This window comes from Mizuhopecten yessoensis, unplaced genomic scaffold (genome assembly GCF_002113885.1).
Source record: "Mizuhopecten yessoensis strain PY_sf001 unplaced genomic scaffold, ASM211388v2 scaffold10775, whole genome shotgun sequence".
Taxonomy (NCBI): domain Eukaryota; kingdom Metazoa; phylum Mollusca; class Bivalvia; order Pectinida; family Pectinidae; genus Mizuhopecten; species Mizuhopecten yessoensis.
In genome coordinates, this window is record NW_018408715.1 from 283,615 (window position 1) to 300,442 (window position 16,828).

The window sequence follows — 16,828 nt, forward strand, 5'->3', positions numbered from 1 at the left end:
CTAGTAAACAGGGTAAATAAGAAGTGGTTTACAGAGTATATAAAGAATGGTATATAGAGAGTGGTATACAGGGTACATAAAAAGTCCTTATTTATTTAGTAAGGGTATCCTCTATAATACAGCCTCATTGCATAAGGTACCTGTATTTATCATCTCTATTATATATAGTGTATTGACTCATTTTCCAGAAGATACAATGTACATGATACAAAGTATATACATGGTATATTTCCGGTAAAGAGGAAAATAAGACATTTCATCTTCAAAAACCTGTAATTGTAGCATATCTCAGGTCTGAAAAAAACAGAGGCAAATCAGTCACTGGGCCAGAGCATTTGGGTGCCAATAGAGGAAGTTTGGGTGTAAAGATAATTAAGATCCCCCACCATGTAACCATCTGAATACATCCATGCTTACATGATTGGCGCCAGGGTCCTGCCCTGCCACAAGGGGCTTATAGTCCCCAAATTTTACATGAAATCAGTAAAGATCCCATCCAAATGCTGCTGGGCATGCAGAGGAAAAACACTCATGATACCAAGATAGTCCCTAATGGAGCCCACCCCATCCCTGAGGACTTACTCCTTCAGTCATAACATGGAAATTGTTGAGATCCCCAAGCTGATATTTCCTGTATGGTAAGAGGTAATCAACAACTTTTAATGAAAAATATTATTCCAGGTGAGCTATTAATAATGTGCCTGTGCTTCTTGTTCTTGAGAGGCCACAATAAGGGAACATAAATGGGAAACTCCAGCACAAGCAAACATGTTATATTTCCTGTGCATGCAATCAATATGAACCAATATCAGACAACTATTATAAAGATGAGGTACCTTACCTACAGAGAATATGGACCTTACATATACCTCATGTATATGTGCATGCATACAAGATGTACTTGATGTATAGGTGTAATCTGATGTATAGAAGGTATATATATACCTGATGCATGGAAGGTGTATATATATACCTGACCTATAGGAGGTGTATACCTGATGTATAGAAGGTATATATACCTGATGCATGGAAGGTGTATACCTGACCTATAGGAGGTGTATACATGATGTATAGAAGGTATATATACCTGATGCATGGAAGGTGTATACCTGACCTATAGGAGGTGTATACATGATGTATAGAAGGTATATACCTGATGTTTAGAAGGTGTATATCTGATGTATATGAGGTGTATATCTTAAGGTTTTTTTTATCAATTGTCGCCCTTTTACTCTTGGGGAGGGGATACATTTACATGATGTGATCATGTGGACGCTAAGGGCCTGAGGGGCGGAGCCAAAAGGGGCCAAAATAGCTCAAACAATAATTGTCTACTTCCAGATCCAGATATGTTAAAAAACCTTCTCATGGATGGAAATATCCTGATGTGCTTAATCAAAATGTGAATTTCACAACCCCTTGGGTACTAATTCCTCCCTGGTGAGGGGCAAAATTCCCTGCTATACATATATATATATGTAATTTTTATTTTTGACATATCACAACAACAAATAACAATTGCATTACAACTCAGGTGACCTGTTAGGCCCATGGGGCTCTTGTTTTAAAGTACTGTATTAGTTGGATGTGTTGATATTGGCTTCCACTAATAATCCCACTACTTACCTATAATTAGATGTGGGTTACAGGGACATGTCACATGCTTATTAAGTGTGCTGCAAAATATATATATATACTGTGATGCCCATTCATTATATATAATATCTTCCATTGTATATATAAACGAGTACCTGGTAGTATTTGACATGTCCCTATAGACTTAAGGTTATGGAATTATGCACTATAGAAATATTCAAATTTCAAATATTTCATATCAATATGGATTGAGTGTCGGTGCTATATATTTAAAAAAAAAACTGTTCAAAACAGTTGATTCTCAAACAGAATTTGTTCTGTATCAAAAAAAAAAATGTTTTTGGGCTGAAATATCTATCCTAGATGTTATTATTAAAAAGAGTTATACAATACTTATCCACAAGTTTTTGAGTCTTGAACCCAAATGTTAAGCACATGTATCAGTAAACTGAATATTTCTCTTGGAATCTGCTTCAAACTTTGGGGGAAAAGTCCTATTTGTACCATATGCTCCCCTGAGTGATAAAATTAATTTGGAAAAGGAACTGAAATACAAGACATTCTTCATTTTTGAAATTATATCTAAGTTCCCTAAGTTTATGATCTAGTGCCAGTCACTTTTCATAAATAAAGATGATGAGATTAATTTAATATAATAAAATAACCTTGCTATAGTGATATGTACACATATATAGTATAAATATATTTTATTATGAATTTTTTCTTGGACTTAAAATTAACCTAGAGAGGTCAAGTTAGATCAAATGTAAAAATAAGCAGTTAATGTCCTGGGTATAATAAATTGTATTTCATTATAAATATTCTTCGTGTATTTTAGATTTGCTTATATCTGGTAGATTGCAAGATTCTATACCACCAGGTCTAAATTAACATATAGGACAGTCTTTGAAAAATGGGACAAAATCTAAACAAGCTACTTGGGGTGGGCGACTCACTGGGGGCAGGTTAACTAATTTGATTGTTTTGGAAGAACACTGAACAGATGTACATGTCCTTTACCTGTTAACTCACAAAATACATGAACACAAACTTTAAACCATGAATTTATAACACAGGAAAATCAGCAGAAATCAATAAATTTTGCTTACAACAAAGAAGACAAGTGATGTGAATGATAAATGTTGAATCAACTAACTCAGCTTAGCTTTCTGACATCAACTATAAGACAAGACCTCATTAATAATATAAACCAAACCCCTCCCCCCTCCCCAAATCAAACCAAACTAGAATTCTTCAACGAGGCTGTGTACGAAAAATAACATAAATCAAGATGAATTTTAAAATCTCACTTTATATTTGAGTATGTGGTGACTGATTATGACAATATTTCTGCGCTCTTACCGAGTTTGGCATCATTACACCTTCACAATATAAATCCTCAGCAAACTACTTTCATTTGTCTCATTCTGGTTGAAAATGACGTACAACAGATTAATAAATGACAGTGATTCTCACTAATAAGAACTATATCTAAACCTTTGGATTTTAGGCCAACGAAACTAAATTGTCATTTGAATAAATAAACATGTAGCAACTTCACAGACATTTTCTAAGTTCTCAATGGCTCTTTAGAACACTCGAGTTTCTTTCGGAAAAGTTTATAACTCTGGATTATTCCAGCCATTTTAGAATATATTAATGTGTGATTCCTAACACTAATATTTTAAAATGTATGCGTAAATATAATAATTAATATTTGAATATATCAACTAAAATTCTATATTGGTGTTAGTTATACTTCCTGTTGAAAAATAAGCTAGTTTTACACAGCTCCCGTTTATCGGACTCGTGATCTAAGTACAACGGGAGCAGTCATTTTCAAACATTTCTTCTTTGTCGGTCTCGCGAGAGTCTCGTTCTTTATAAGATATCTCATAAACTTTTCTTTATAAGATATCTTATATCTTTTATGAGATATCTTATATAATATATAAGATATCTTATAAAGAAAATTAATTGAGATATCTTATAAAAGATATAAGATATCTTATATATTATATAAGATATCTTATAAAAGATATAAGATATCTTATAAAGAAAAGTTTATGAGATATCTTATATCTTTTATAAGATATCTTATATCTTTTACAAGATATCTTATAAAGTATATAAGATATCTTATAAAAGATATAAGATATCTCATAAACTTAAAATAAGATATCTCATATGTTTATAAGATATCTTATATGTTTATAAGATATCTTATATGTTTATAAGATATCTTATATGTTTATAAGATATCTCATATGTTTATAAGATATCTTATATAATATATGAGATATCTTATATAATTTGGTTAAGTACTGGATCAACATTGCTCCATGAATAAATGACAACTTGGCTTGCCATACGTACGATTGACATATGATCCACAATCACAGATACTAAGTCATTAGTGTCACCAATTTGTCCATTATTCCCGAAAATTAACATATGTATTTGGTACAGATGACAAGAGTAGTAAACGTCGTCTGGTACAGACCCCACATGGATATGAAGCGGTGAAATGCTACAACAAATCATAAACAAATCTTACCAAACAGTCTTCTATCTCGATGTATAAACATATATACACATATAACGAAAGCCTATACTGTAATGATATAATTATATCACATACAATTTCTGTAAATGAATCTACAAGATTTACATATTACTGAACATATCCCATCTTATCGAAATCATCATATTTATCTTCCAAAAGCTCCTAACCAATAAAGATATACGATACTATGTAAATAATTAACAAGAAATCAGGTAAACCATTCTGTAGTATAAAGGCTTATCTAGAAAATACAAAACAAATGGTCCTAAAGTTCTCACCGAGAACCGGAAAAGTAAATTTGTATGTATAGTGAATTATTCTAAACTTCTACAGTAGCTAAGTTAGGCTATGCCAATATGGCGACTTATATTACTCCTATTCGGTTCCGGGTTGTTTCGCCCCAAATCCCGTTCGCCCTAGGTTGTTTCGCGCTAGGTTGTTTCGCCCTAAAACAAAAAAAATAGGGCGAAAAATTGTTTGGTATTTTCTTTTCATTTTTATTTGTTTTAAGTCACAAATTAAGTCTTCTTAGTCTTCCATATCATTAAAATCAGTTTTACTAAAAAAAATGTGTTGGTGTTGTTTTTAAGTACACTGTAAAGCAAAAAACGGAATACGTTATTTTCTTCACGCCGACACACATTATAACGTATATTGAATTTAATTTTAGAAATAAACAAGCATAGTGAAATGAAACAAAAGTGGAGTAATTTTTATTACATTGCGGGGTATACAACAATATTATTTTTCCATGATAACACATTTAGCCTAGTGTACATATAATCGTCGCTGTGTGACGATGTTTTCTTTACTTGATTTCTGCGCACGTCCGTGTTGTTTTTTGGCTAATTGGAGATCATATTGAGAATTTTGATAGTACCGACCAATAAAAATTAATACGCATACGTGAGTAGACAATTTTGAGTAGGTAACTTGTCATAAATAGGGCATTTCTCAATACTGTGTTATAATTCAACATTACGTTATTGATGATTTGTGTATTTTGTGCGACTCAGTTGTTAGACGCAGACAGCATGGTATCTCATGTGGTGTGTGTGGCCGTTGGCAGCATAGAACCTGCCAGACTGGTAAGTACATTATTATACAAGTATATTTAATGTATTTTGATAATTCCTCAAGTATATTGCCAACGTTTATTTCATAATTAAAATGTACACATCTGCTTAACAATTAAAATACGTATCTATGTACTTGGGGAATTATTTACATTTCGTATACGTCTCTAGAGAAAGTATTGTACTTTATTTTCATTCTTATGCGCAATTTGTACCTAATCTATGTCCATTTCGTATACGTATCTATGTACTTAGAGAAATTATTTTAGTTTCATTATATGTCCATACCTAATCTATATATTATACACGTGCCTAGAGACGAGTGAGATGTGTTTTTTTCGTGTTCTGAGACCAAGTCGAACAATGTGTTTTTCTTGTATCTTGTATCTTGTTGTTGAATGTCCATTTAATTGTGCAAAAACATGCACAGGTGCATTTTATAAAGAACAACATTACTTAATTAAGGTAATGAAAGGAAAATGATATTATATTCCTGAAATTAGTATGTCCGTTGTCGGCTTCGGTGATGAATATACAGGTTCATTCTTCATCTTCCGGCACGTAATTATATCTTGATTCAAGAGAAAGATAAGTTCTTTTAACTTTTAACATGATACTTATGACTTAAAGAAAGAAAAAAATCAGGGCGAAACAACCTGGGGCGAACGGGATTCGGGAGAAACAACCCGTTACCTTACCCCTATTTCTCCCTGCATTGTGCAGAAATTACATATATTGTTACTGCAAATAATCAACTAAGTATCACTTTAATTTGAAGAAATACTTACAAAGTGTGACTAGCACAGTTTAACCAAAAGGTTGTAAATTTGAATTGATTTTGATTTTGATTTTGAAGGTTTTACGTCTGCTATTAAGGCCTTTCGGTCTTTCAGTAGACGAGAACAGATAGGAAATGGAAATAGAAGGGACAAAGTATGGAGAGAAAAAAGGAGAGAGTAGGAGAGGGTAGAGGTGGAGGAGATAGAAGTCGTCTATCCTATTGACCTATAATTTTGTGTGACGACTTATGAGCCGAAAAAACTATCGTTTATAGCGCATCATAAGGGATGGCACCCCAAGGAGACCCTGAAACAAGCCAAGTCGGTTAAGCCCTAGCTGATATAAATTTACTTAAATCTAGTTTTAGAAGTCCGTCTAAAATTCTAATAAATAAACCTAACACTTATTAAAAGTCTAAAATGTCCTAATTACCTCTGAATCGGCGTTATCACGCCTACTATTCTTCGACAATACCCAGAGGGATCTTTTCCGTGCGATGTGGACAGTCTCACACGGGGCACCATTTTTTAAAAGTCCCATCCGACGGACTGTGCGTTAGTGATTAGTGGTTAGTAATGTGCGGTGCTTGGTCATATATTTTTGTCGTCCTTCCACGTGAGTCCATTCTATATGCTCCTTTACACTGGTGTTCTGTTTCACAACACAAATGTCATACTTCATATCAAACCACACTGTTGTATTCTCCTTGTATCTATCTGCTTTGCGACGTATTTAAATTCTTTTAAGAGTAATGTAATATTAGTAAGGATATGAGTATAGTGGGTAGGGAGGGGATACTTAATGGATACATGTGGGAAAATATGCTATTGTTATATAGGAAAATGTCTACTCTGATATGGGCATTACAGTTAAGGGATAAAGGTGTGACTGGAATGGCGGATTGTGAAAGGGATTGACTTTGGGCCGAGATAATGTCGAACATCGAAGGGAAGGGGGGTGGGGGTATCTCCCGGGGGACGCAACTGCTTTTTGTTTTAGGTATGTATAGATGTTCAGTGCAGAGATGTAGTTTTTGTGGTTGGGCTGGGGCACAGAGGATACCCCATACCTCCTGGGATCTCAGTATATACCAATTAATGGGCGGATCAGTAGTAATCCACCCTGGTACAGCATCGCTTGGTATCCTGGGACCATAATTTATTGTATGATTTAATTAGTGCTTATGTATAATGGTATTCAGTAGTAAGCCCTGCCAGCGTGTAGCTGGTGCCGACTGAAACCGTTATCGGTGTGTATTTAATATATATTATTTAATGTGTGTATTGGTGGATGTGATGTTTGGTATTCAGAGGTGGAGCCCTACCGGTCATCCAGGATCCGGCCCCCTGGGTATATTTGTGTGGTTTATTACGGTAATTTTACTAGACATTATATACATATTAAACATTAATAAACACTGAAGCGATCTAACATTTGACTGTTTATACAGATCCATATATATTATCCTAGTTTTTGACCCTGCACCCATCCCGAGTCACTTTCCCGCCTGCAGGGTTTCAAGTGTAACAATATAGCTCGCGTATTGTCACTCGTTTTTAGTGATTATCATGCGAGTTGTCTAACCTTGACCTAGTTTTTATGTTGGATTTTATCTGCGAGTTCCTATATTTTTGTCAAGGTTACACATTTTAGGATCAAATATTCAATGATTAATGTAATTGTTGAGTGTATATGATGGTTTTCAAGCAATAGAGCCCTGCCGGTCCTCCAGGCTCCGGCGCCCTAGGTATGAGCCCCGAGTCTCTACTGACCGAAACAATGTTTACACAATTACTGCGTATAATGCGGTGGTATTCAGCAGTAGAGCCCTACCAGTCCTCCAGGATTCGGCGCCCTAGGTATGATCCCGAGTCTCTACTGACCGATACCATGTTTATTATGTTTAATGTGCTTACTTTACTGTATGTGTACATGCGAAGGTATTCAGCAGTAGAGCCCTAAAGCATGCCTATATATGTAGGGCGCTGCCATATTTTTTTACCCAGTCTGACCACGAGGAGCCCCAAGTAGTCGATAAATTTATATACAGCACGAGAAGGTGAAACTAACCGATAAAGACACTAAATATCTCCGAGAAGTGACTCCCTGTTACCTGCTGTTACGTAGATAGGCTAAGGTAAGTAGACACGCTTTTGGAGTTGACTTAAACTTAAACTTATAACTTATAAACTGTGTATTAAATCTGTACTGGATGTGCTGAACAGATTTTTAAATATCTAACAGTCACAGTGACACGGCCTGTACGTGTGACCGTCAGTTAGAATGGTTACTTGTTTCGTTGGGACTAATGATGACTATGATCTAAATGTATGTTGATAATTTTTAATAGGACGGGTTTGTGGTATAAAAGACTTTATTTCGATTAATGTTATTGTACCTACAATTGGTTTTTGACTGAATTTGATAAAAAAAAAATGTTGCTTGCCGAATCTCTATTTTTAGCATGTCTAAAAATAGATATTCGACATCGACAATCGGGAATGCGGCACACTATTGTAATGCGGATTTACCTCTTCCGGAAATCGGGGTCCGGTCCCCGGATTTGATGTTAGACGCGGAAGCACGTTATCCGGTGTTCGTTGAGTTTTACCGCCATTAAAAGGTTGCACTGAAAACTCGGACGATCTTTGTGTTGTTATTGAAGAACACAGCCAGTCATCCGGCATAACAAGTGGTTTCAGAAGTGGGATTTTGCTTATACGCCCTGCAGGGAGTCCAAAACCCGTTTCTTTTTGTGTAATGTATTGCAATTCGTACCTCAAAGTGGACAGAGGTCTGCTACAGGTAATCGCGCTGCATTTTGTGTTTGTGGGTTGTTACTCGTCATTTAAATGATTATTTTGTAATTTGATTACTATAACTCATTTATTACTTTCACAAAGTAAGAGCACAATAACTAATTTACTTGGTTTGGGTAATTTACTGTTTTGTGTGCCTATATTTAGCCTTTGTTCTTGTACTTTCGTTTTACATGTATTTTCGTATTGGTGTTCACTGCGAACACTGGAATTGCTTCCAAACGAATCGTTCACTGCGAACGGTCAAACATTATCTTTCAGAGGTCGGAGAAGGATCTCGTAGACTACCTTAAATCACACAACGTGACAATACCACCTCACGAGGCTGATTTGACCCCCCTGCTAGTATCCGACAGCAAAGGAAAGCGCCTTGCAGTGGTACACAGGGGCAGTAATCCAAAACTTCCGATACAGTTCTCATGTAAAGGTGGTGCAAACTCATCAACCCTAGTATCCCTACTAAAAGAACAAATTCCCATCCTCAAGCAGAAATTTGGTAAACCTGTTTATGTTTATTTCTGGGCTGGTACATGCGACATAACCTCAAAGCAAGGCTGTTATATAAACATTTCTGGTACCTGTGTTAACACTATACACAAAATTATCAACTGCTACAAAAGAGCGAGGGACTACACAATAAAACAGGGGTGCAAAATTCAATTTATTGGAGTACCTGTTTATTCGGTTAGCCTTTACAATGATATCCAAGGTCACCATAATCCGAGCAAGTTTCTAGAAACAGATGCTGAAGTTGCCAGCCAGGTACACTTCTTGAACTCTCAAATTGAACTTCTCAACACAGAACTTGGTACCACAACACTTAAATTCAATGCTGATCTTCGTGATTGTCGAAAAAAGGGAAAAGAGCGATATTTCATAGAATTATTGGAGGACGGTCTCCACCCTGGGGAACTCTTGGCGAGGAAGTGGTTTAGGCGACTTGAATTAAATATTGTGAAAACTTGTTTTGTGGACCAGGACATTTTGGAAGTCCACGTCGACCAACAGGAACTGTTACAGTTAGCATTTGAACAAAATGTGTGATAAAGAACAAGAAGTCACACCAGGGGAAGGAGAGTCTTCAGTTGACACTGCGTCAGCTGCGGCATATGATATGCTTCAATTCGTAATGAAAAGTTTTGATGAGCAGCGTGATACACAAATGAAGATGTTTCGGCAAACTATGGTGGAGTTTGAAGACGAAAAGAAACGAAGCTTCGAGGCACAAAGTGAAATGATGAAGTCCTTCATGCAAGAGACACGTCATGATATTCAAAATGCCATAGGACATCAAGCACCGCTTGCACAGAGTACATTTTCATCTATGGGTCCACAACAGGAATTTGGAAGGTCGACAGACAGAGGATCGTTTGGTGGTTTTGACGAAGAACTCCGGGTGATCCAGGATAGAGAACGCTCATATTCAAGTCCAAACTTAAATGGACAGAACTCTGCACTATCCAGTACCCCCTCATTGGAAAGACAGGATATGGGACGTATGCTGAACAGACATCAAGGAAAGGGTCCTCAAACAAAACTTCCAGTGTTTGAGGGAAAGGAGGATATAGAGGTTTTTATTGTTCCCTTTGAACGGTTAGCAGAGCGTTATAACTGGACAGACAATGAGAAAGTGGACAGACTCTACGAATGTCTAAAAGGAAGGGCCATGTGGTACATCTGCTCCTTACCAAGGGAGATGAGAAGAGATTACAGGAATCTAAAGGATAGTCTGATCAAGCGGTTCGGACGAAGAGACCCACCCACAACAGCGAGATCAAAATTACACGAAGTAAGGCAACGCAGCCTAAGTAATGACGAATTTGGGGAAGAGGTTTGGCGCCTAGTTACCCTTGCTTATCCTAATGTAGATCTCGACTTGCAAGATCAATTGGCTGCAGAGGCATTCCTCAAGGGGTACAAGAACCCCAAGGTATCTTATGATGTGTTGAACAAGAAACCAAAAACTATCAATGAGGCTATTGAAATGGTTACTTCACAAGAACATAACTTCAAAGCCACCATCGGTAGGGAGAAAGAGATACGAGACAAGGCTCGGCGCGTTTCATGGGCTGATGGGGCTGGTGTAAAAAATGTCTCCGATGACGAAGAAGCGTTGAATACACAGCGTGTTCAACTGCCAAACACTGCCTTAGAGTCGGACAACCTCAGTAAATTAGATGTTCGGATGAAACAGCTTGAGGATCTTGTTCGGAATAGCTCGCTAGAGTGTCGCGCAAGATTCGACCAGTTAGGGAACGAACGCCAAAGTGGGTTTAGCAAGGAAGGAAAGGAATGTTACAGATGTGGTGGTAAGGGACACTTCCAAAGAGATTGCAGCTCTAGGAGATCAAGATCGCCCACACCACCGAACAGTCCCCGTTCTCGCTCACCACAGCATGATGTTAAGATCACCCGGACCAATAGGACAGAGAAAAGCATTATCGTCCCAGTAACGGTCAATGGAACAACAACTGAAGCGGTTATTGATACTGGGGCCGACGCCACAGTCATCTCTGAGAAATGGGCAAATGAAATAAATTTGCTGTATGCTAAGCCAAAGAAAGAAATTCGTCTAATGACAGCTGAGGATGGTGCAGAGATGACAGGATTAGGTGTAGTCACTGCGACTCTCCAAATTGGGGAAGAGGTGAGGGAATTACCAGTTGTGATAGCTCCTATCAGAGACAACATACTGGTGGGCATTGATCTACTCCAATCTGTACAGGCCATTATCCATACTGGAGAAAAGAACCTGGAAGTCAACGGAAAAGTAATCCCAGGACACTCTCAGTTGAACAGATCTGGGACTGCTATTGCCAGGAGTATAGTTAGAGTACATGCAGATGTTGTGGTGCCACCAGGAAGTGAGAAAATAATCATCGGAAGATTGGAGACACCATCAGACACTTCTCAAGCAATACTGGAGGCATTCAATCATCAAAGCGGAATGCGAGTTGGGTCATGTCTTGTCTCTATGAATCAAACTATTCCTGTGAGAGTTCTCAACCTGAAGGATAGCGAGATTAAACTCACAAATGGCACATTTCTAGGAAAAGTTGAGGAAGCTGACCTAGCTTGGGACCCAAATATGAGCAGGGAGCCTTCCGTAAACACCAGTGTCGAGCCAGAACATTTACAAGAGGCCCCTGGGACAAACGGAGAGGTTCCGTTGCATGTACAGGATATTTTTGAAGAGTCCTCAAAAGGACTGTCATCAAATCAAAAAGAGGATCTCTGTATGCTGCTGAATGACTTTCCTGATATATTTGCTAAGGATGACTACGACCTAGGCAGATTCAGCGGAGTCAGACATAAGATTGACACAGGTGAAAACAAACCTATACGTCAACCCGCAAGAAGGACACCATTGGGTTTTCAAGCTGAGGAGGACGCCCATCTACAAAAACTTCTTGACACTGGTGTTGTCATTCCATCTAGTTCTGAATGGGCATCACCGGTAGTACTTGTTCGCAAGAAAGATGGTGGTGTGCGTTGGTGCATAGACTATCGAAAGGTGAATGAGGTCAGTGTAAAAGATGCTTACCCACTTCCAAAAATTGAAGAGTGCCTTGATACGCTTAGTGGTGCGACTCTATTTTCCACCGTAGACTTAATGAGTGGCTACCACCAAATTGAAGTTGATGAGATGGACAGATCAAAGACCGCCTTTGTCACCAAACAGGGGCTCTTTGAGTACACCAGAATGCCTTTTGGCTTATCCAACTCTCCCTCAACTTTCCAGCGTGCAATGGAGCTCGTACTTAGAGGGTTTCAGTGGGTCATACTTCTTATTTATCTGGACGATGTGATAGTGGCATCCAGGTCTTTTGAAGAACATATGCAACATCTGCGTCAGGTTTTCTCCCGGATCCGTGAACACGGTCTGAAGCTGAAAGCCAAGAAGTGCCGTTTGTTTCGTGAGGAAGTCCTCTTCCTGGGACACATTATTAACGGTGATGGAATCTCCACCAATCCAAAGTTGGTAGATGACGTCCTGAATTGGCCTGTGCCAAGCAACTGTAGGGAGCTTCAGTCTTTTCTAGGACTTACCAACTACTACAGACGGTTCGTTCAAAATTATGCAGAGATCGCTCTGCCACTGCATGACCTCACACGGAAGGAGGTAAAATTTGTATGGGAAGACCGTCAGTGTGAGGCATTCGAGGCCCTGAAGAAGGCAATTACCACTGCTCCGATATTGTCATACCCGTTGGAGAATTGCAAATTTGTCATAGATACGGATGCTTCTAACAGGAGTATAGGCGCCGTTCTTTCGCAAGTCCAAGATGGGGAGGAGAAAGTTGTTGCATATGCAAGTAGAAGACTGACCCCTGCACAGGAGAAATATTGTGTGACACGACGCGAACTTCTTGCAGTTGTTGCTTTCTGCCAGCATTTCAAACATTATCTTCTTGGCCGGAGGTTCTTATTACGCACAGACCATAGCAGTTTGTCATGGCTTTTCCGATTCAAGTCACCACAGGGACAGCTGGCGAGATGGCTAGAGGAGGTCAGTCAATACTCTTTTGACATCGAACACCGTGCTGGGAAGCTGCATGTGAACGCTGATGCCATGTCACGGATTCCGGATCACGATTCGTGCCCTTGCTACTTCGCGGGTGCCACCGTTGAAACTCTACCCTGTGGAGGATGTATGTACTGTGCAAAACTACAGACTGCGTGGGAAAGATTCGAGGAGGATGTTGACGATATTGTGCCTATAGCTGTTCGTTCGGCGGAGGTAACTGCTGTCGAAAAACACTCTGAGACCGGAGAGGACTCTAATACGAAGGACGATATTCCTCAATGTAACTGGCTACAGACCAAAAGTCCGATGGAACTTCACGAAGAACAGATGCAAGATGAGGATCTAAAACAACTGTATTCATGTGTGGCCAACAGCGAGACAGTTCCTCTGGGTGAGGCGCAAGCAAGAAGTCCTGCTCTGCGGAAGTATCTACTAACCCTTCAGCAGTTCAAACTGATACACGATGTTCTCTACTACCAGTGGGAGGCAAATGGACAGGAGTCACTGCGACTCCTGGTTCCATTCCAGATGAGAAAAGAGATCATGCAGGCATGTCATGAAGCTGTTTACTCCGGTCATCAAGGGGAGAAGAGAACTCTGGAACGAGTGAAGAAGGACTTTCACTGGCACAACATGTCGATGGATGTGAGCATATTTGTTCGGAAATGTCATGTATGTGCCGCTGAAAAGAAGAGTAGTAGAACTATGAGAGCACCTCTTCAGACCTACATCTGCGGAGCGCCAATGGACAGGATACAATTGGATGTCGTGGGGCCTTTTCCTATTAGTGATGCTGGGAACAAATACATACTTGTCATCATCGACCAGTTCACGAAGTGGGTCGAGGCTTACCCAATCACACAACAGGACAGTAACACGACAGCAAAAAAACTGGTCCTGGAGTTCATCTCTAGATTTGGCGTACCCCTGGAGATCCACACGGATCAAGGACGAAACTTCCAAAGCGCCCTGTTCAAGGAAGTATGCCGGTTACTCGGAATCGCACAAACCAGGACTACGCCCTATCACCCTTCATCTAATGGTCAGGTTGAGCGGTTTAACCGCACGCTGTTGCAGATGATCAGGTGTTATCTAGATCATGGCCAGGCGCATTGGGATGAGAACATTCCCCTTCTTCTGTCTGCTTATCGAAGTACGCCACACCCTGCGACAGGATTTACACCAAACCTGTTGATGCTGGGTAGGGAGGTCCATTCTCCTCCCGAGCTGATCTACATGGATCCGGATATTTCGCGTTCCTCTGATGACGCACCCACCTACCTCGACCGGATGTTAGAGGGTATGCACATTACAGAGGAATTAGCTAGGAAAACATTGAGGGCTTCAAAGGTACATCAGAAAAAAGTATATGATCTACGGGCTAGGGGAAGAGAGTACCACGTCGGGGATCTTGTATACGTGAAGAACCAATCACGATCTGTTGGACAATCTCCGAAACTCCAATCTGTTTGGAATGGTCCTTTTGTGATCACCAAGAAATTTGGTCCGGTCGTGTATGAGGTCCGTGGCCGCAAGAAGGCTTCAGTTCTTCACCATGACCGGCTAAAACAATATTTGTCTGAGGTCATCCCGGCCTGGGTTACCAAGATAAAGCATGATCTTGGTACCTCCTCTCTCCCAACGATTGCTGAGGAAGACCATCTTCCAACCATGGATAAGAAGTTCGGGACAGAGGAAAACCACCACGAGTCGCAGAACAGCCAACAATCGCTGAAAGCCAGTTTACCAGAGGAAGAGCCAAAGACACCTGTGCCAACTGGGATGTGTTCACAGCGAACCATCTCAGATGAACCATCCCGGTCCTCGCGTTACGGCCGGGCATATAAGCAGCCTACCAAGCTTGACCTTTAGCAGGAGCTAAAGGAGCCTGGAAGGGGGTGGTGTAATGCGGATTTACCTCTTCCGGAAATCGGGGTCCGGTCCCCGGATTTGATGTTAGACGCGGAAGCACGTTATCCGGTGTTCGTTGAGTTTTACCGCCATTAAAAGGTTGCACTGAAAACTCGGACGATCTTTGTCTTGTTATTGAAGAACACAGCCAGCCATCCGGCATAACACTATTTATCGGTAGCCGCAGTTGCGTATATTTTTAACTGGAAATGAAGTATGTGAAAGTGAAAGTAGAAGTTCAGTGTAAGTGGTTAGTGGTGGAGAAAGGGTTATTTCTATGTATTTCACAACGGAAGGAAAATAATTCCTGTATGTATAACTTACTACGTTAAAATGTTTAGATCTTTATTGTCTTCCCTGATTTTCTTTTATATTCAGTTATTTTATTAAATTGAATTACTTCACCTACAAAAACGACCAGAAGCCTTTAATAGCGGGTTCCTGAATTCAAACATTGCTTGTAAAATTACTTATAACTGTCTTTTTAACAATAAATTTATGTGGATTAAATGTTTATATTAACGCAGACATATTTCACCAATTTTCAAAATCATTACACATGCAATTCACAAGAATTTACTTTCACATAAAGGTTATGGACATTCATTTATTGTTTCAGATTGGTAATACACAAGTAATTACTTTCACAGATTATGACCATTCTATCTATCTATATGTTATACTCCACAGAGGCCCAAAATGGCTTTAATGCGGACAAGCATATATGAGCATTGCATGTACATATAACGTTGTTTCAGACCCATCTTCAGTGTCAATAATAACACCTGTTTTTACTATTACAGACAGGTTAAGAATTTTTAATTATTGCTTCAGACTGGTTATAAATTTGTGTTAACTTTCACAGACATGTAACAGAAAAATAACATATTGTTTAAAACTGATTATACATGTGGATTTAATTATATTTATTATCACTGACATGTTAGGAAAATTTATCACTTGTTCCAGACCATCACAAGTAGGTTTTCAATTTTTAATTATTGTTTCAGGCTAGTCATAAACTTGTATTAACTATCACAGACATGTAAGAAACAGTTATTGATTGCTTCAGACTGGTTATAAACTACCATAATTATCTTAACTTTCACATGCATTATGAGGAACTTTTATTAATTGTTTAAGACTGTTTACATACATATGTATTTACTTTCACAGGAAAAAGTTATATCACATGTAGTATAGACAAGTGATACACATTTCATCATCAGATTGGCTCTGGTTGTGTAGATTCATCTTTATGCATGACCAAAAAGGCACAAGCCAGATACATGCATGGTAACATCATGTACTTTATAAGTATTTAAATATATGAATTCATGGTAAAACATATTTATCTTATCAGATAAATAAAACTTTATTTTCCATAGAAATCTATGGTCCGATAACAATAAAAAAATAAAAATCGGACATAGAAGCTACGGTTCCCGCAGCTAGCTGTCACAATAATAGTAACTGTGAAAAAACAACATTGATGCTATACCTCCAAGAACTCCTCAGGTTCTTTTCAAAGTAATTTCCACATCATGATCCA

General features: G+C 38.8%; 1 protein-coding gene across 1 annotated transcript; it reads left to right on the forward strand.

Moving 5' to 3' along the window:
- Positions 1 to 8,218: 8,218 nt before the first annotated feature.
- Positions 8,219 to 15,683, forward strand: LOC110462381. The gene is made up of 2 exons (XM_021516320.1): positions 8,219 to 8,823; positions 9,099 to 15,683. The coding sequence occupies exon 2, from the start codon at positions 9,874 to 9,876 to the stop codon at positions 15,235 to 15,237; it is 5,364 nt and encodes a 1,787-aa protein (XP_021371995.1). The 5' UTR covers positions 8,219 to 8,823; positions 9,099 to 9,873; the 3' UTR covers positions 15,238 to 15,683.
- The last annotated feature ends 1,145 nt before the right edge of the window (positions 15,684 to 16,828 follow it).